Source organism: Zeus faber, assembly GCF_960531495.2.
Source record: "Zeus faber genome assembly, chromosome: 2".
NCBI lineage: Eukaryota > Metazoa > Chordata > Actinopteri > Zeiformes > Zeidae > Zeus > Zeus faber.
This window is the reverse complement of record NC_137189.1, coordinates 16036626-16057212: the sequence shown is the minus strand read 5'-3', so window position 1 is coordinate 16057212 and position 20587 is coordinate 16036626. Positions and strand designations below refer to the sequence as shown.

The 20587-nt window shown below is 42.1% G+C and overlaps 1 protein-coding gene across 2 annotated transcripts in view; it reads right to left on the bottom strand.

Annotated features, from left to right (window-relative positions):
• Positions 1 to 20587, bottom strand: part of wasf1 (WASP family member 1) — a 56938-nt gene that overhangs the window by 30464 nt on the left and 5887 nt on the right. Inside the window, exon 2 of one of the 2 annotated variants that reach the window (XM_080021109.1) lies at positions 2967 to 3124. In XM_080021109.1, coding sequence (XP_079877235.1) covers positions 2967 to 3099 — 133 coding nt within the window. In that variant the 5' untranslated portion in view covers positions 3100 to 3124. The remainder of the gene's footprint in view (positions 1 to 2966; positions 3125 to 20587) is intronic. The other variant, XM_080021110.1, reaches the window with a different exon arrangement.

Sequence of the window (20587 nt, the reverse complement as noted above, 5' to 3'; positions counted from 1 at the left end):
GGAATTTGCCTCCGGAAGAAAGTGACGAGAGCGACAATGAAAACGATCCAACATCGGATGAAGCAATTCTGAGGCTATTAACTCCGACACCGAAGGAGATGACTTCAGTGGTTTCAGTGCGCAGGAGGAGGTAGGCTAGTGTTTATCGCTATTTTTTTTATTTTTGTTACGAACCGTGTTTCGTTAAAGCCTATTTATTTTTGTTACAAGCCGGGTTTCGTTAAAAGCCTGTGTGAAGTTAATTTGCATCAATGTACCGGTGGGCACCTGCGGCTTATTTATGTTCAAAATAATTATTTATTAAAAAAATCAGTGGGTGCAGCTTATATTCAGGTGTGCTTAATAGTCTGGAAATTACGGTATGTGCTTTATGGATTGAATAATCATGTTCATATCACTTGACATCATCACGTCAACTCAAAACTTTGAGCGGTCGCTGACAAGATGGCAGCATTTAGCGTCTTCTAAACTTTGGGAGGTTTTAATTGGAATAAATGTGATGCTTCTAAATGATGGGAGACACCTGGGCTTGTAAAGCTTCACAAAACAAAGGGGCAGAAGGTTTTCCACCGAGTGGAACACCAAAAAGGAACGGCTGCTGTGGGTGAAGGCTGAACGGCGTGGGAAAATAAACAAATTGCGAATTTTTTAGACCACTATTGTTTTTGCGATTAAGTGTGCGATTTTTTTTCAGATCCTTATCTTCTGAATTATTCACCCATATACAAGTAATAAATCATTCAATAGTATGACCAACACAAAAATGGATACAGTCAACATATAAACTGATGTTTCCTGTAGGTCAGGCCCACGTGTTATGATCAAATGAGATGAATTGATGCATAAATTGATAAAAATAACAAATCTTTATTTAAATATTGAATTGTAAAAAGAAAAAGCTTCAATCACAGTAGAATATTGACTAATTGATTTAACTTCAAGCCTTGAAATTGTTAGAATCTGAAAATTAACATTAGAAAAAAAACAAAAACACAGTGTTTCAGCAAAAATTGATTATTTTTTATAAAACATTGCGCGCATACGTCCACATACACGGAGCGCCGCTCCATGTGCTCAGGGACAGCTTTATGCTCATTAAATTAAATATAAGGTACTTTTTTTTTACGAGACCGGTAAGGTACCGTCAGGACTCTCTACAGGTGAATTTGATTAATCGTTCAGCCATTCAGTGGCGTACATGCTGCACTGTTGTGGTTATTATCAGTGCACCGACACCAGACTAGACGTCTTCACAGGTCCCAAAATTCAGACCCGGACCACTCTGGACCTGGGACATTTGTCCCGAGATCCGATAAGGACCAACCATTAAAAAATGTATAAATTCCGGACCCGTTTTCTCTAGATATTACAGAACCAACCCAATGCTTGTCCAAGGTGATAGTAGAAGGTGGACCAGAACTGCATGCAGGTCCCAGCTTGAGTTCTGGTGATCGGATGCTGGTCGACCCGGGAAGACCTCGACACCAGACTACTACTGCTCTGATGGTCAAGTTTGCATTTTTGTGTTTATTATTGGTGCCGACACCAGCTTCTGACTTCCACCGTCAATGAAATCTGTGTATTGACGTGGATTGTTTGCTGCTGGATCTATAACTGGATAAATGACGAATTGCAAGCGGTTGGACAATGATGGTGTGTAACTAAATTAAATAAATCTCGTAACACACACACACACACACACACACACACACACACACACACACACACACACACACACACACACACACACACACACACACACACACACACACACACACACACACACACACACACACACACACACACACACGATTTATTTAATTGAGCATATATAATTAATGTTCTATTTTTTATTATTATAAATTATATTCTTTTGCTGCCTACACAGACTGAGAGCTCAAAGCATATTAGTGCTTTTATTGCTGACAGGGAGTGGATGTTGTTTGTAACTTGCACATCAGTAAGGACCCCCACCAAAAACATGCACACATCATCATCTGACCAGTGATGGACATATGGAACCAGGTCCCCGGGCGCATCATTGAATGCTGCCCGCTGCTCCTGGCTGCCCCCCCCCGGAGGAAGGACAAGCCAGGATGGGTCAAATGCAGAGGCCACATTTCACTGGCCACCATCCAAAGCATGTGCATGTGTGTGTGTATGCATGTGTTGTAGTGTGGCGGGTCGTGTGATGATTAAAGATTCTTCTTCTAATTTGGGATGGACAGTTTTTCAGCTTTAGGAGTTCATATGTAAGTGTGTGCATTTATGCTACCCTGCATGTGTATTCAGCAGCACCGCTCAAAGAAAATATGTTCCCCTGCACATGAATGTTCCCTTAAAAACACCCACTTAAGAGATAACTTCACATAAACAGTGGCTAATTATGTAGTTGTCTTACCCTATAGTCTATGTGACAGTATTTATTGATTGCTCTTCTATGGCTAATGTTAATTCCATAAAGATGCTTACTCCCTCATGTCAAGCAGCAGAAGTTAAGCGAAAGTTTTCAAATAGTACTGCCCCGTTTTTGGGTGAACTAAATTTGCAAGCGTAGTCTTACATGTCACTGTTTATAAGGGTGTTACATGGGTGTTTATCCTTGGCTGGATGGGCTACTTAAAAAATAAAAACCTTTTTTGGCAAAAAGTGTCCAGAAGAAACTACACAAACTGTTTAAATAGTTTATCAAACATTAATCGTGATGCATTATACATATAATGAATGCATGTCATGTGTTCACAGATGCTCACAGATATGCAGAAAAATGTTAACTTGACAAAAAATTGACTTGACTTGAAATGTTAACATGCCAAGTAAAATAAAGTGAGATACAGTAATCCCTGATGGATGAAAAAACATTTTTTAATTTTTTTTAAAAATCCTAGGATGGCCTTTAAATGTAACTTAATGTGGCCCTAGAGAGATGGAGAGGGAGTGAGAGACAGAGTCTCAGTAGTACTGACTGAGGCTGCTTAGCTGGCGGATCACATTGGCCAGGGAGATGTTGGTCACACACTCCAGTTCATTCTTGATGTTCCTGGGCAGCACCGTGTGGCACAGGTGCCTGGGCTCGATGCTGCGCTTCACCAAGGGCATCCTTCTACTGCGATGCCGCTACCTGCTGAGAGGAGGGACAGGGAACGGGAAGATGGCTTCATTAGCACCTCATGCAATATTACATTGGTCCTTTATCTGCCTGCGAGCGGACCCAATCTATGTCAAGAGAGGGAAGAGGAAGTGTGGAAGTGAAGAAAAGAATAAGAGATTTAGCACAACTTAAAATATATACAAAATAAGACAATCAACAGCGGAGGACATGGGTGCAGAGGGGCTGTATGCTGTAGGGTAAAAGCTGCATGTGGAGGAAGTAGTATGAGGCGCTCTGTGTGGAGGAGTGAAGCAGGGAGTAGAAAAGCCGTCCAGCTGTGTAGGCCTGCCATCTGTTTGGCTGAATCAGCAACATCTTCTCCCTTATCATCATGCACTGGCTGGCTAAAGCTCTGTAACTCCCCCACTGCCTGCCTGTGCCACTCAGCCATGCTAATGGCATTAGCGCTGCAGTACTGGACTAGTTAGCACCAATTCACTCCACGCACACTGATGCCAGGCACGAGGATGCTCTGCCAAAGAAAGAGACCCATTTTTTTTTTTTTTGTTCTCTTATGCAGACAAAAAAATAAAATAAAATTATAAAAAAATTATTAAAAAAAGAAATACACCAAACCCCTGTTGCATCCTGCCCGAGATTGAACTGAACACCCTCACTCCCTCCCTCCTCACACAGGTACCTCTCCCGCTTTTTGCTCTTTAGAAAATTCATGAATAATTTGTACTGTGTAATCTTAACAAAGTGGACGCCACAAAAACTACTGAGCTTTTCCACAAAATCCAGAGCAAGTCATCTAGATATGGTAATTTACCATACACCAATAACACTTTGTGGAAGTGACAGGGTGGAATTCAAGCAGGGAGAAAAGGGCAGAAACCTTTGAAGGACAGTTGAAACGGGAAGGAGACACAAGAGGTGTATGACAGCAGTGAGAAAATCTGTATAAATGTTGCCACATCGCTTTTTAAGGCAACAAGGCTTTGAGCATGAGTGTAGCCCTTTATTGGAAAAAGGTATTCAATGTTTTTGAGTTATGATGTGTGGGGTCCTCCTACTTTGGCAAGAATACAAAGATCGGGCACTAGCAAGAAATTTAAGGCGGCCACTGTGAATCTCATAAATCAGTGTAGCTAGTTGTGGTCAGCATGGACAGACATGACATGAATGAAGATAGAGTAGATAAACATTCACAAAAAAAGAACAGCACCTGAGGATGAGGTAATATACCCACCACCTCAAGTGACCAAGACAAAACAAACAACAAAATTCTATCAGAAGGAGGCATACTTTCCATAAAAGACTGAGACAAGGTTAAACCGGATGTTAAAAAGGAATCATTGGGGTTTCAAGTGGAATTCTGGGACTTATAGTGTAATCCTACAAGGACAATCTTATGGATTTGCACTTTAAAACAGTGAAACTGGAAAAAAACATGCGCGGTATAAACGAAAACGTGGGGTTTGCAAAGTAAAGTAGTTTGAAAAAGGAGCTGGAAGAAACTCCCTTGTTGGGAAAACCAACCCTTCTGGATGGCGTCTGACACGCGACTCCTATGTTTGACAACGCCAGTTAATCACACTAATGACACCCACTCTCTCCTTCGTTATGAACTGCGTCTCTAATCAGGGAAGGCATGTGCAATGATGTCTGTATCAGGTGGACCGACTTGATTGACTGGGGTTGACAAGGATGAAGCCATGTTAGAATACAATCCCCAATTTTGAAGGCTGTCGCTTTCAATAACCAGTGCTATTCTTACCGATACCGTCATGGCAAAGACAAACACGATTACTGATACCTCCATGGGAGTGGGATCCAGGACAGGAGGGAAAGAAAAAAGATATTCCAGGACGAAGAACTATTTTGAGAACCGGCTATGTGTGGTCAAGGGGCGGAGAAAGAGTCCAGTTAGACAGGCTTTGTGAGACGAGTCATCTTAAAATTTCCTCGCAAAAGAAGACTCTGTGCCCATAAAAGGAGAGGGAGATGAAGTCGGAGACGTTTGGCGGAGTGGCCTTTCAAGAGACCTGTGCACGTGTTATTGCGGCACCAATCCAAAGTGTCTAAATAACCACCCCCCCCACAATAACAAAACTTTTAAAGATGAACACACACACACACACACACACACACACACACACACACACACACACACACACACACACACACACACACACACACACACACACACACACACACACACACACACACACACACACACACTTTCACCAGGTAAGTAGTAATTCACACACTGCTCCTGATTGAGACCACCTGTTGGCTCGGTGTGAGTTGACATTTTCTTCAGGCTCTTTTAGTCGAGGATCTAGGTTAACTCCTCAGATACCATTTTCCCAACACGGACACACAAAAAATAGTAATGATTTCATTTATTGTGTGAAGTGCGCATACTGTTTAACTGGTACAGAGTGAAATGGTAGAAGAAGTAAAGTTAAATGACAAGTTATGAAAGACACGCAGAAAGGAAGACGGATAAAAGAGTTAATCAGAACAGTCTTGTTCCGCTATGGACGCAGAATAGCACTGACGCACAACAACATCGAAATGTCGTAAAACCTCCCACTGGCTTTGTACTCACCCCCCTTTAGCAAACGCCTTCCTCAAACCTCTATAAAGGAGGTGTTGTTGTCCCCCTTTTCGCTGCCTCCCTCCTACAGCACGTCACTCAGTTATTGAGTGGGAGAATGCTGAGACAAATGGAGACATAAAAGCACATTTTAGTGCACACTGTATCTGTGACGCAGGGAGATTGGGGACAGTAGGCTCCCTACAGCAATGCTCAGGGGTTATTTTGGGCCCGATCCTCATATGTCCCCTTGATGGCCCATGTGGTGGTTTGTCTACTATGTTAAGTGTGAGGAAACAAATATTTAATTGTTAGGACGACAGCAACACATTCAATAAACTGTTGGGTTTCCTGCGGTGCTCTCAGCCTTTTGGTAAATGACTAGACCCACAGACCCATTTATTAAATTTTTTGTAATCTCCCTACTGTGGTGAGCTAACTAGTGTCTTTGATAACTGATTACAGGGTGGTTGCTTTCTGATCAGAGGGGGACACACACACACACACACACACACACACACACACACACACACACACACACACACACACACACACACACACACACACACACACACACACACACACACACACACACACACACACACACACACACACACACACACAACAATTCATAGTTTATTCTTTGTAACATTTCTAATATTGGTTTAAAATTCCCCAGGTTAAATAAACATAATGCTCAAATAAACCTCCACTTGGCCATCATCTCAGTTCAGTTAAAAAAACAATCCCCTCCCCCAGATCAGATTTCTTCCATGTTCAGCCCATTTAATCTCTCTCTTCGCTACATCCACATCCTCCCAAAACCATCTCTCTGCTCACACAGTGCCCTGATCAATACATGGCTTCAGCTGGCAGTGAAAACACACCAAAACACAGGCCTATGAAGAAAACAAACACCTTGAGAGAGAGGCGGAAGTAGGTCAATGATGGAGGGAGAGAGGAAGGGATTGAGTCAGAGGAGGAACAGGGAAAAAGGGAGAGAACAGCCCAGGTTCTGGGAAAGTGAGAGAATGCAGAGTGGGGGTCGGGGATGATGAGCAAAGAATGAGAGAGTATGTGGTTAAAATGGGCTGAAAGGTGAGAAACATGCAGAAAGAGGACAATTTAAGATAACACCAGGGCAACTTGGCCAGACTTAAAAAGGTGCAATCCTTAAACAAATCGCAGGGGCACCAGGGCACAAGCTACATCCTGTACCAACACTAACCACCTGAACAAGAAAAGATTCTCACAAAATATATTCCATTGCTGGAAAAACATAGAGCGATTTAAGCACATGATTCACACAGCAGTTGTTCACAGACAAAAGCTGACTTTCTTTACCATTGGTTGTCCTTGTTCAGGAAGGGACTTCATGCACCATGGTTGCCCCCTTTTCTGCACTGTCCTAGTTTACAGTCAAATACTTATATCTAGGCGCTCACCATTGCCACCATTCTAAACGGCTCCTTGCTCTTGAGCATAGCGCATTCTGCAGTTCTCAAGTTCCTCAGTCAGTTTAAATAACCGCCAGTTGTGATCACAAGCTTTCCTCTGATTGACATTTAATCTAGACTGCTAAACAATCAATAGACCATTAACAAAGCTTAAGTGCAATCCAAATGCATCCTAAAAGCTGTGACTAATGAAAACCAGGCCATCTTAACTTCAGCAGACAATGATGGTTTCAGTCATGTAATCTACCTAACTGAATACCGCTGCTCCACAATGGCTCTGTCGGGGCTGGAAGCTACCAAGGCATTTATTGATTCCCAGTGATTGCTCAGAGATGGATAACTGATCATTCAGCACAACAATGTCTACCTAAAATACTGGGGGAATTTTATAATATTGGGAAAAGCAGCCTATTCCGTATATAATTTTGCCCTCATTCATAGATCAGACCAACGGAATCGAGTCCCTGAATCTCTCTCGCCGCCGCCCCCCCCCCCCCCCCCATGGCTGAGAGATGCCTTCACCGCAGAATTCAGAAGTCTGTCTGACCATTATGATCATGGCACAAAGAATTATTCCACATACATCTGATTTTTGCTCCTCCTATCCAGTCTATATGCTGGCCATTCACTGTTCTGTTTGCAGCCCAACCACCACTGTTCACCTTCTTTATGGTTCATTTATCTTGGTGGTGCTTCCCACTGTCACCTATCACCATAGCAACAACTGCAGTGGGATGTCACTGGTGACTACTTTACAATACCCCAGGAGAGGCAGGACGGGGGGGACTGAAGTGAGAAAGAATGAATAGGCCGGGATCAGATCTATGTAACAAAACGTGGAAGCATAGATGAATGAATCTGATATGACAGCGAGAGAGAGAAAGAAAGAGAGAGCAAGAGAGGCAAAAGGCGGCCATCCAGCGTGAGGGACCTGGAGTTGAGCGAGTGGCGGCACGTGCCTGCAGAGTGTGCCGGGGCCTCCACTGGTGCAGCTGGCTGCACCCAGGACAATATGTCCAAAGACGGATCTAATGAACCCTGATGGAGCGTTTACGCACTCACACGGCCACACAATACCGCTGGAGACCCCTTGGCGTGGAGCATGTCAAGGATCCTCCATGTGGAGGGCTGCGTATAGACCTCAGTGCACCAGCACAAAAGACCCACACACACACGCACACACTGCTGTCACATCTATTGTCTGCAGCACATTTTCTTGTAGGAGTAATACATGAGGTTATTTTATTGCTTTGACGCATAGTCTCTAGGAACATTCTAGGATGGCCTCCATTAGATACAGCTGTGGCTGAAATTGTAGTCAGCAGGAGGGAGGACAAATAATAAGACCACAAATTGTGTAAGATCACAAATGCGTGTATATGTGTGGAATGCGGTATCTGCAAGGAAATAAATGTAAACCTCCGCTACATTTATTTTGTGTCGCTCACCTGCTTCCATGAAGTAGCTTGTAAGAGCAATGTGATACAAAAAACAAAGATTTCCCCAAGTAAAAGAGAGGAATAATGAGTCAGTGCTGGCTTGACAGTTTGAAGGGGTGAAGAGCACAAATTAAGAAGTCAGAGAGAAAGATCCTTTGGTTGGGTGTGAATGATTAAACTGAAATGGCCTGGAACAAACAATGGGAGTCCCATTATGCATTATGCATTATGCATCTCGCCTACAAAAAAAATACTTAAGACCCCCCAAATACTCTTGCTTATGTTCTTTCATTCAACAGTTTTGTTATGCCTGAGAACTGTTCAAACACCTTCAAACACATACTACAATAGAACTGTCTTGGCTTTTCTCCCCAAGCTATAAACAGCAGCCAACATAAAACCACAGAGGCAACCAATCAGGAGAGCTGACAGAAGGACAGTGACCAATGGTGGAAGGAGCAGAGATCAAACTGGTGAACTGTCCACGCAGCTGGTTTAGATCAGAAATTCAGATGCTTAGTAGACGGCTGCTTCCACGGCTCATGCTCTGATGGAAACTAAAAAGGAGAAAAACAACTGCTCTTTGTGCAACTCAAGAACGCCAGTTCTTTTGGCGGGTGTACGATGACTTTTCTCCTTGCTCTAGAGACTCAACCTTCGTTTCATATACAAACATACCATTTTAAATATGTGACTACAACATAAGCGACAGAACATCTATTTTTCCATTACTTAACTTGAAAACTTGACAAAAGCTAGATCATTTTCAGCATGAGATAATGATATGCTCAATTTGCCATCTCCTTGTTTCTACAATCTCAGACTTGTTCATCCTTGTGAAGTTTGCAAGATGAAGTGATGAGTTCTTGTGTGATGAGTTCCAGTTGAGGAGACCATAATGCTTTTTAGGTGGGGACAGAAAGTCACAATTGACAGCAGACGAGAGTGGGCAATCATCAAAACCAATCATTGCAGATTGTGTTGGCAGAACATGTCACGGGATGTGCCAGTATCTCTGGCTACCAATTACAATTCTGCACCAGTGTCCCTCCAGCAGTGAGATGGCACCTCCTGGGCCTACAAAAGTGAGGTGCTAACACACACACACACACACACACACACACACACACACACACACACACACACACACACACACACACACACACACACACACACACACACACACACACACACACACACACACACACACACACACCTCGTTTTCAAGCAAAAAACACAACTGTTCCATAGTAGGGATGTCAGATAGACAACGGTGCAAACTAGCTTTACCAATAGCGGAAAACCAAATATTTATGGGAAGCCAAATGGGGTGTAATATCATTTACTACTACTGCCCAGATTGGTGCATGAGGAGAGAACAATCAATTACAAACCTCACAGTCCAAAAAAATAAATTTGGAAAAAAAATTGTGTTTTCTCACAAGGGGGTGGTGAAGACATTCATAGACATTCATTTAGCAAACAGGCTTCATTCTCGTTGCACGACTAAATATTGATGGAAGTCTGTGTGCCAGCATCAATGACCACAGTGTCTAATGAACAAACAGATACAAAGAAGTATATCTGCTGAGTCTACAAAACCCCACTGCTATGAATAATGAAAACCTGCTACTCAATAATAAATGTCTGTGGAGCTGCACTTGTTTGGCCTGTGAGGAAAACTTCATTATACCAACTCTCTTGTTGCCTAGGCAGACATGAAAGACATGAACACAGCCAGTAAAATGCTGGTTGCCTAACAAGACACAAAACTATACAATCAAAAAAAAACCCCACAGGATGAACATACAGTATGCACACACACACACACACACACACACACACACACACACACACACACACACACACACACACACACACACACACACACACACACACACACACACACACACACACACACACACACACTTCTAGCAAAGGAAAATTCCACCTTCACCACCCCCTTGCCTCATGAATACACAGCTGTGCTTTATCACACAAGATGGATCCAGCCTCTTTTCCGAATAAACAACTTAAAGCACATATATATATATGTGGCTATGTGTACATAGGGACATTAAAATGTTGTGACATTGGTGGAAGGCGCTACTGGGTTGACCCAAGGAGCGACATGCTCCCGTAGCATTATGGAATCGATAACAAAAAACAGATATAAATCAATAAAAACATTGATGTTGTGAGCCATTGGGAATTAAAAAAGAATGAAGTTCCAGTGTGTGTAACATAGAGAGGTCAGGGAGAGGAACGTAACAGAAAGCACAAGAGTGAAGCACCCGGGGGCACAGACCAAAAAGAAGCAAAGAAAAGAGAGTTTGCAGCAGATGGGAAAGAGAGAAAGAGAAGGGGTCACAGATATCGGTGCAGGAGTCCACACCAGGGGCTCCGTGGTAGGGTTAGGGTTACAACGGTTGCCACGGTGCATCACTGATACCTCAGTAACATGTCAGAAACAACAAATCATCTATTGACCACATAAGAGTCAAGTCCATTTTGGTCAAACTTTAAAGAACCAACACTCTCATTGATTTCCTTTGCAATTACTTAGTTATGTTGTTCAGGACAAAATATAATTCTAGAGTTAATAGGCCTACGATTTATGATTAACAAATAATCAGCCACTGGTTATATGGAGTCAATAACAGCTTAAATTACAATTAAAGGGGATTGAGTGGAAACTGGGTGCAGTAAAAAGAGAAGATATATTTGCGGGATAAATTCTACCAATTGGACAGCGATCAAGGCAGCTGTGCAAACCTCTCAGTCTTTCCCACAAGTGTGAGAGAGGCTACCATTTTGTAGGCTACGCATGAATAAGCTGATTCTGGGAACACCGTGTTGGCAGGACCAAGCTGGTAGTCGTTACAGAAGGTGCCCTTGGTGTGTGTGTGTGTGTGTGTGTGTGTGTGCACCAGTGGCCATTGAACTTAAGGATGAGACTGAGCCCCGTTTGTTCATGGGCTCTTAACGTTAATTATTTAGGGATTCTTCAAGGATTAAAAACTGAGGCTCACATTCTGGCACAAGTTTTATGTAACCTATTTATCTTTTTATCTTTCCTTTACAACAGCCTGTTTCCAACCATCCAGTTACATCCATTCATTCTTATTTCTGTTCAGGGTCGCAATGGTCTGGAGCCTATCTTAGGTAATTACAGCACAGGTGTGAGGCAGGGAGGCAACCTGAATTGGAGGACAGTCCCTTACTTGCAGGTTCTCTCACAGACATATGGTGCTTTTCCATCGCACAAGTAGCGTGGTAGGAGGGAGGGAGGGAGTTATGATGCATTTCGGGTATCTTTTTCCTCAAGAGAAAGTTACAAAATCATGATACAGTATCTCGCAACAATTATATATAATTGCTGGTTAAAATTTGAAACTGAACCACCATTTTGAAGTTGTCCGAACACAAACAAACAAGTTATAAGAAGACAACTGGGGTGGTGCCATCCATTCTCACGCGACCCAACAGTAACATAACCACAGATCTCATGATGGAGGAACTTGAAGCTGTGCTTTAAGTTGGTACGCTTGGTATTAGGTCAGAACAGGAGCTAAAATCAGCACGGTTACTTCAGCACAGCACAAGTTAGTTGGCAGTGGACAAAGCAAAGCAAAATGGGTTCACAGGTTCCAGCATAACACGGAGGTGGAATAGGGCAAAAAGGGTCTCTAATTATCCCAATGTGCATGTATTTGGAGTTGGGAGGAACCCAGAGAACCCAGAGGTAACCCGCGCACCAAAACATGCAAAATGCACAAACAGGACCTGGAGGGATTCAGATCCAGTTTTCTGGAGCTCTGATGTGTTATTTCTAATAATTTCCAAAATACTATGGATGGTTTAATGACTAGTGGTCATTATCTAAAAATATACATTTTCAATATAAAATCAAGGTGTCACCTTTTTTAAATGCCGCAGTACCAGCACACGTACACACAGACAGCGTGACAGCTGAGAGCTGTGACAGTGCTGTTGGTGAAGGCCGACTGGCGTGGGTTGGTCACTGTCCACAGAGCTGCTTCTCTCTGGAGAAATAATCTCTCCAGGGGTCATGAGGTCATCCTGTGGGCATCACATGACCTGCGTCTCATGACTACTGAAGCCCTCTGACTGGACAGCAATGCACCAAATTCCCAGAGCTTGGCAAAATGGTAGGTGAACATTCTCTGCATGTCCAGTTTGTACAGTATATGTGTGCCTTTTATTCAATGAAAGGGGATAGGGTGACAGAGACAGAATGCAGGGTAACAATTTTGTTTTCATAGCACTTAAGAAAATTTACTAAATTAAGGCCCAGGTCATGCACTTACTCTGCCATTAATTCAAAAGCTCAGGACCAGTTTGTGAAGTAGTACAATTTTAGCAGAAAGCTAAGTTTTAAGAGGGTGGCAGATTGTTAGTTAGGGTGTCCTCATTATTCAACTGACTTTATCTGGATTTTGGTTTAAGAGCTTCAGAAATACCAGATAAAGATTATCCACATGCCAAGATAAATGTACATACTGTACATGAAAAGTCCCCACCCAAGTCCATATAGGTTTAATCCTTGGATCAAGACCATGGCAGTATCTTATCTCCTGTACGGGTCATATGACTGACAATCGGACAGAGGACTGAGACAAAAGGTCAGTCCATGTCACAGAAGGCATTGGGAGACTATCAACTCCTCTCCTATTGACACTTCTTGAAAGGAGAGCAGATCCAATTCTTCCAACATCTCCAAGCGTCCTGGTGCTTTGTTCTGTTTGCTTTGTTTTGTTTGTTTTCCTCCTATCAGTGGGTATAATTCAAGATGCCCGGCCTCTTAAAATAACAAAAGGTGTGTGCATGTGTTAGTGTGACAGAATCGTGGGCAGCTCTTATCACTGGTGCTACAGTGTTCTGTTATCTTTCCCAGTACGACTTATGACTTGTGGCTTGCCTCCATGTCTCACGTCGTCACAGGGCTCTGAAATGCACGTGAGGATGTCTGAGTCATCATAGCCCGGTGACAGCACTGCCACTGCATCTCCTTACAGCAAGTTCTGTTGCTACTCAACCACTCGAAAGATCCTGTGAATTGCACGGTCCAACTTTCATGTTCTCGCAGAGAAGCACTTGTTACATCATACAGGTACTTTTTGTACGTTTCTGTCATTGGGTCATGTATACAAGATCATGTTTCCATCGCATCACTGCGCTGTTTGCTCTTGCTCTCTACTACATGCAATTCCTTTTTGATTGTGAAGTGACAGATACAAGAAAGAAAGAAGAACAGTACCATGGTGAAGAATCAGATGACACCGTGGTACTGAGACAGCTGGGAATTAGACTAGGAGATATATTGTTATAGGGTTATTGTGGTGAGACTAGATATTGGCTGGGAATTGGTTTTTGTAATATTGTTAAATGTGTTCTCAATTTATAATTTAGTATAATTTAATTGATTATTGAATAATTTGTTCTAACTTTATAGGCTGTTCTAGCTGTTATAAACTACGCAGATACCTGCTTTATTATACTATTGACATGACATTACTAATAATTGTTTGAATTTTTTTTCCTCTAGAAGCACCATTATTGATATATTAACATTCTGCATAGGGTAAGTGAATTATAAAAATGTCTGTTCTGGAGTTTAACATGAATTAAGAGATAGTAGGCAGGGGATTTGCATGTCCTCTCAACCAACAAGAGAACAATTTAACACTCAAGCCGGCTGTGAACAGAAGCCCAAACTGGCCAAAATTAAAAGGAGCAGTTGGAAGATTTCAGTGAAACCTGCCAGACAGTCTGTTCTGACAAGCCACTCTCTCTTTGTTACCAACATGTTATCACCAGCCATGGTAAAGAAGGATGGAGATAAATTGAACAAAGAACCAGGAAGAGACAGAAAACAGAGACGGGAAAGCTGGAGAAAAGGAAGAAAGAGGAGGTCGGGGTTGGGGAGGTAGGGCACACAGCCCGACGAAAGCAGAGGGGGTATTAGCAGCAGCAAGCAGAAGCAGCTTCGGCCAGTGGTGAAACCAAGCCTGTCTGTCAGTAAGTCTTCCAGAGGGCCGGGCCACACAAACAAGCCTGAGGTCCTGAGCTGCCGCTAACATTTACATATCCACATGCCATTCTGTAACAGGACCTGAAATTCACCTAGATTCATATTTTTTTAAATACTAATTGGGAAGGTCCAGAGGGAGGCTATAGGGATCACCTAATTAAGGGATAGCAGAGATGAACAGAACTATACACTGAACCCGCATCCTTCATCTGTACTCTTCACAAAATCCAAGTTGCAAGCTGTGAGCTGTGACTAGTCAACCAACATTGCGTTACTAAACATCATTATTTAAAATGTCTCTGGGCAATAATTTGTGAGTTAGTGAGTTAGTCTTTCAGTGATATGGTAACATATCATAATAGATTCTTGTATTTCATGCTTTAAATTACCATCAAACTGAACATGAAAATCCTCAACTGGATTGTTAAATATGATGAGATTTTGAATCCATAAGCAGATATTTTCATATATAATATTGTTATAAAATTCCCCATGATTATCGTGATAATAAGTGCTTCAATGCTTCTGCGCAGCCATGTTTCATTAATCCATGCAGGTAAAATTTGACGTATGGCTCTAGAAGAAGTCCGCGGGATGAATAGTTACAGGGTTTCCCCACAAATAAAAAAAAAAAAAAAAACAAGCGGGGAGGTACAAGTGCTTCGGAAAAAGAGGGAAGCAAAGGCGGATGCAACGCTATCCCTTACTATGGTACAAAGTCAAACTGAGCCATCTTGGTGATGTTGAACATAACTATGATACCAAATTAGTAAACAACACATATTTATAAGGGCCCGACCAAGATTTTGTGTCACCAATATCGATGTTAAGGGGCAAAGAATTTCAATAACCAATATTATTTGTTACTGTTGTGTTTTTGTCCGTCTTTCTAAAAACAATTCCAGGACGGATCCAGTCGGGCCCGTCGCTTTAAGACATTTTGTTGTGGGTAATGTAGGAGGCCTGTTTGCACATGGCTAGAGGAAGATGATGGCGAGATGGCTATGAGAGCCAATACACTTGTGTGTTATTACATTATTCTAAAGGTTAGAATGTGGCTGCCCTACTACCTGTCCTCAAATAAATACCAAAGTCCAAAGAGTACGACTACCATCGCATTGTCTCTGTGGAAGTAAAACAGTCATTGTTGGAAGTTCCCAACAATGAGGATTCCATGCAAACGGACTAAACACTGCATGTGAAAGCCTTCAGAGATATTTCATCAACTTTATAAACTTTAAGGACTCAAAAGCAGACAAGATTCCAGAGCTGTTGCTTTGGAACTGCAAGCGTACTCCATGTGTGAGGACACAAACATGGAATAGGTTTTCGACTGACTTGGGGGTGTTAGGGATGTGAAAACCTTAATTTTAGGGCTAAAATCCCAGCCGGGATGAATATAATGTTATATTAGGTCTATCCCGATGTTTCTCCGCCGTTTCAGCTAGCTTACTAGACAGTGTCGATCGACACTATCATTTAATGGTTATTTACTATTTTCCAAGATTACATTTAATCTTCTCTAAAATTAAATGTCAACAGATGAATTGACTTCATTCAAGATTTAGGTGGAAAGTCATAAGAACTTTACTTACTACTACGCTTCTAAATCTGTTCATGCATGGTATAACCATTGGTAGGGTCTAACTTTTATCGGCACTTTATCTGTAAAATTTCAACAGATATTTAATCGGAACCCAAATACCCGCCGATATTATTGGCCTACTAATATATTGGTTGGGCCTAATATTTATCGAACATTTAAACATGGGACAAATAATTCCCAAACATATATAAATGTGCATTCAGTTTCAGTGAAAGAGATTGCACATAGGGTCACTGCAAGTCATTTTTCTTTTTTTAACATCTCAGGCTGATGACTGTTTTTGCTCTACTACACCCAGCGTATTCTTTATTGTGTGACTTTAGAGATGTCCACACATGTGCACAATTGGCTATTAGTGCAGCATTCATTCTATTAAGTCGTGGAGTTATTCACAAGCATTTGTTTTATGACCGCAGCTTTAATCTGGACATTCTGAACATCCTTTGGAGCCCCTTTTTTGCCTTGGAGCTGATATCAGCAGCACACCTTTACCTGAATGTGTGCGCATTCATTGGAGGGACAGATAAAACAAACTGTGTTTAGCGCTCACTTGTCCCTTTTTGTTATAACCATGGGTAGTAGCTCAGGAGGTAGAGTGGGTCGTCTAATAAGTAGAAGGTTGCTGGTTTGATCCCAGGCTCCCCCAGGTAGCATGCTGATGTGTCCTTGAGAAAGACACTTAACCCCTAACTGCTCCCCGGGCGCCTCTACATGGCAGCCTACTGCCCCTAGATATGTAAGATACTAGGATGGGTAAAATGCAGAAAAATTGCAAATTTCCCCGTTGTGGGACTGATAAGGGTTCACTATTTATTATTATTATTATTATTTTTTTATAAATAAATTAAGGCTACACAACATCACCTGCATGGACAGGTTTCCCACTTGTCATTCTAGTCTAGAATTCAGTGGAGGCACAGAGCCTCGCCTAAAGGCAGATGTGGGAAGCGCTGAGTTGTCAATACTAGGTATTAAACCCCTCAAGTTAGAGAATAGCCTATTCCTATGTTGAACTAAGCTACCCCTTTGCATTAAACCTGCAGCACACTTAAATCAACCTGTCTGCTACCCCTGTTCTTTTTGCAGTGTCGCTGACCTGGCAACCCATGTTAACTCTGTGCTGGGTTGTTCAGTAGCTGGGAGGGTCTAAGTTAATTAAGGCAGAGTAGTTGCGAATGGCTGTGCAGGGTAGATGATGCTCTGTAGTCACGGCCACACTAGAAGGCTGGCATCACTCAGGCACCTCCAAGGCAATGATTCATATTCACACGTCCACCATCTTGTGGTCCAGTCAGTTCCATTAGAGCACAACGAATGGATTGATGGAGATGGACACACATGCATGTAAATGTGTCAAACACATGTGAACATGCCAATCCACATGCTCACAGCCAAAATGCACCAAAATGCAGCCCTGTAACAATGGCAATGGATGGTTATGGATGTTGGAATGTGGAAAGGGATTGCTCACATAACTTATCAGGATATGTGATTGCTGCATTCAAGGTTCAGATGCAAAGATTTTTCACTCGCTTTTACTTGTGTAAGAGTAGCCTTGAATCTCACTGTTGCTGTAGTCATGTGCCTATAAATGGAAAGAGCTTATGTAAGGCAGTCTATTGTCTTAAACCAGGGGTGCCCAATACGTCGATCACGATCGACTGGTAGATCGCAAAGGTAATACAGGTAGACCGCGCACCATTCAAAATAAATAAATAAATATATATATATATATATATATATATATATATATATATTATACACATACATACATACATACATATACACATTTTTTTTTTTTTTACCGATCTGACTAACATGAATGAACTTAATTTAGAGCTGCAAGGAAAAGACAAAACCATGGTCAACATGATCAGTTCAGTTAATGCTTTCAAACGAAAAATGCAACTTCTGTCCTCAAAGCTGCAGCGCCATGATTTGGGGAACTTTCAAAACATCGCATCAGAGCTGGAGATCCAAGGGATGGCAAGTGCACAACTTGACAGTGCGCGCTACACAGAGCAGATTGAAAATTGTCTGTCGGACTCTGACAAAGGTTCCAAGACTTTGCTTTACTCGAGCCAATCACTACATTTATGTGCTACCCATTTAGGGAAGAAATTGAGGTTAATTCACTCGCCTCAAAAAGCCTGCTTGAGGCTGGCTACCAGCAGCTACTGTCTGGACTATGCAACCCTGGCCAACTCCATTCAGTACAAGTCATCAGGGGAAGGTAGTGACCATAAATTAATTTACTTGTATTGTCCCGTAAGGGTTCATGCAGTGATGCAAGGTATGCCAACATATATTGTGTATGTATATATATATATATATATATATATATATATATATATATATATATATATATATATATATATATATATATATATATACACACACACACACACACACACATATATATACACACACACATACACACACAGTGTATATTTTGCATGGTTTTAATGCAGGTCGATTATTTTGACTTGGTCAGCTTAAAAATAGCTCACAAGCCGAAAAAGTGTGGGCACCCCTGTCTTAAACAGATTGTTGTGTCCTTGGATCATTTCCCACAGCTGTCTTGCCTTTAGGCTGGCTTTTATTTCATGCCACCCAAATTCTAATACAGAGCTTTGCATAGGCCTGAGAATAGAAAAAACACAAACATCTACCACCCCCATACCCCTTGCCTAGAATGAAAGGAATAGGCTGTGTAAACTTTTATTGTAGCTCCTGACTTAACCAAAGACGGGAACAGGTTGTTTTGCATTAGACACTTCCCAAGGACAGTGGCTGTATATTGCTCACATTTGTTTTGCAATACAACTAATTAAATTATTACTGAATTGGGTGATTTTAGCTGAACCAGTTGCACTTCTCCTTCTGTGCATTTGGCAGTTCCTCCTTTGCAGAACAGATAAAATTAACACAAGGCGGCATCAACAACAACCACAATAAGCTATTTCCATCTCGAAGCAAAGAGCCATCCTGTCCATCCCGGCATCCTCAAGTACATACATGTGCAGCAGTGATGGATCCTTGTTGTGAGCTGCAAACGAGCAGCCAAATACTGGCTACTAATTGAAGGCTGGTGCATAGGGGCCCCTGCTGAGAAATTGTTGTTGGTCAAACACATTAAAATGCTAAGGGTCTTCTTCCACTTGTTCCTCACCCTCTTCCTGTCACTTCCTCTCCTGTTCCAAGCACAGATCCCTTCACTGAAATTGTCACATCAATAATTTCCATTTAAGAGATTACATTTATAGCACTTTTAAGAGTAGGCGTTCCATTGCCTTGACCTACTTTTATTGTACTTGGTCGATGGGCGAGAAGGAAGAATGTTTCTGGGACACAACAGAGAAGACCAGAGAAGAGTGTTTGATACTAGTACAGATACTTAAGCTCCAATACCAGTTGCTAAATTATACTTTATACAGTATATTTTTTACAAGAAATACCAGAAATACTGAGCTATGGCCTACTTTAAAATAACGTCTGCCACGCCTCAAAATAACTCCATCTTTAGAAAAGGTTAATTACAGGACCTATTTGCACCAACTACTTACACATCCAATGAATGACAGAATTTTTTGAAAAACTTAAGATTATTGATACTTAAGACTTTGTTCTGTGCCATACAAGTATGGAAATGTTTAAACCCAGCCCAACCGGGAAGGATTAAATCCCAGTTCATGGGGGTCCATGCTGGCTCCAGCAGCAGGGGGCTTTGTTACTGTTACACAGAGAGGGTGGGAGAATAAGGCTGGAAGGCCTGAGACAGTGGCATCTATATTCTAACCAGCATACAAGTGTTGGCAGCAGTGTGTAGGCAACCGTAGCCTGATGAGCAAGCTTCTTATTGTATCTGTCTTTCTCTTCTCTCCCAATTTTTATTTTTCAAATCCCTCACAGTACTCTCTCTCCTCCCACCCACCCCTACACTACCCCCCCGTCCACGAAGGGGAAACGAGAAGAAAAATGAGTGCTTATGAAAATCCTAATGGAAAAGCTGCGTGTCTGTAATTGAATACGGACGTCTGAATTGTGACAAGAGAACCTAAAGCATTATAAGTGATAAACGCGACACACCTTCCATCTCTCCGACCCACCTCCATCAATCAACACACATCGCCAAGAAGACCAGGGCATCAGCCGTTCTGGCTCAATGAGAACCAATCAGCGAAAGAGATGGGAAACAGGGCAGGGGGGTGAGAAAGAGGGAAAGAAGATCTATTCAAGTGAGGGTGCGGTTGAGAGAGGCATCCCATCAAGTCCCGAGACAAGAAGTGAAAGGAGAGTGTGGTGTGGTAGAGTGAGTGAGAAAGCTTGAGACA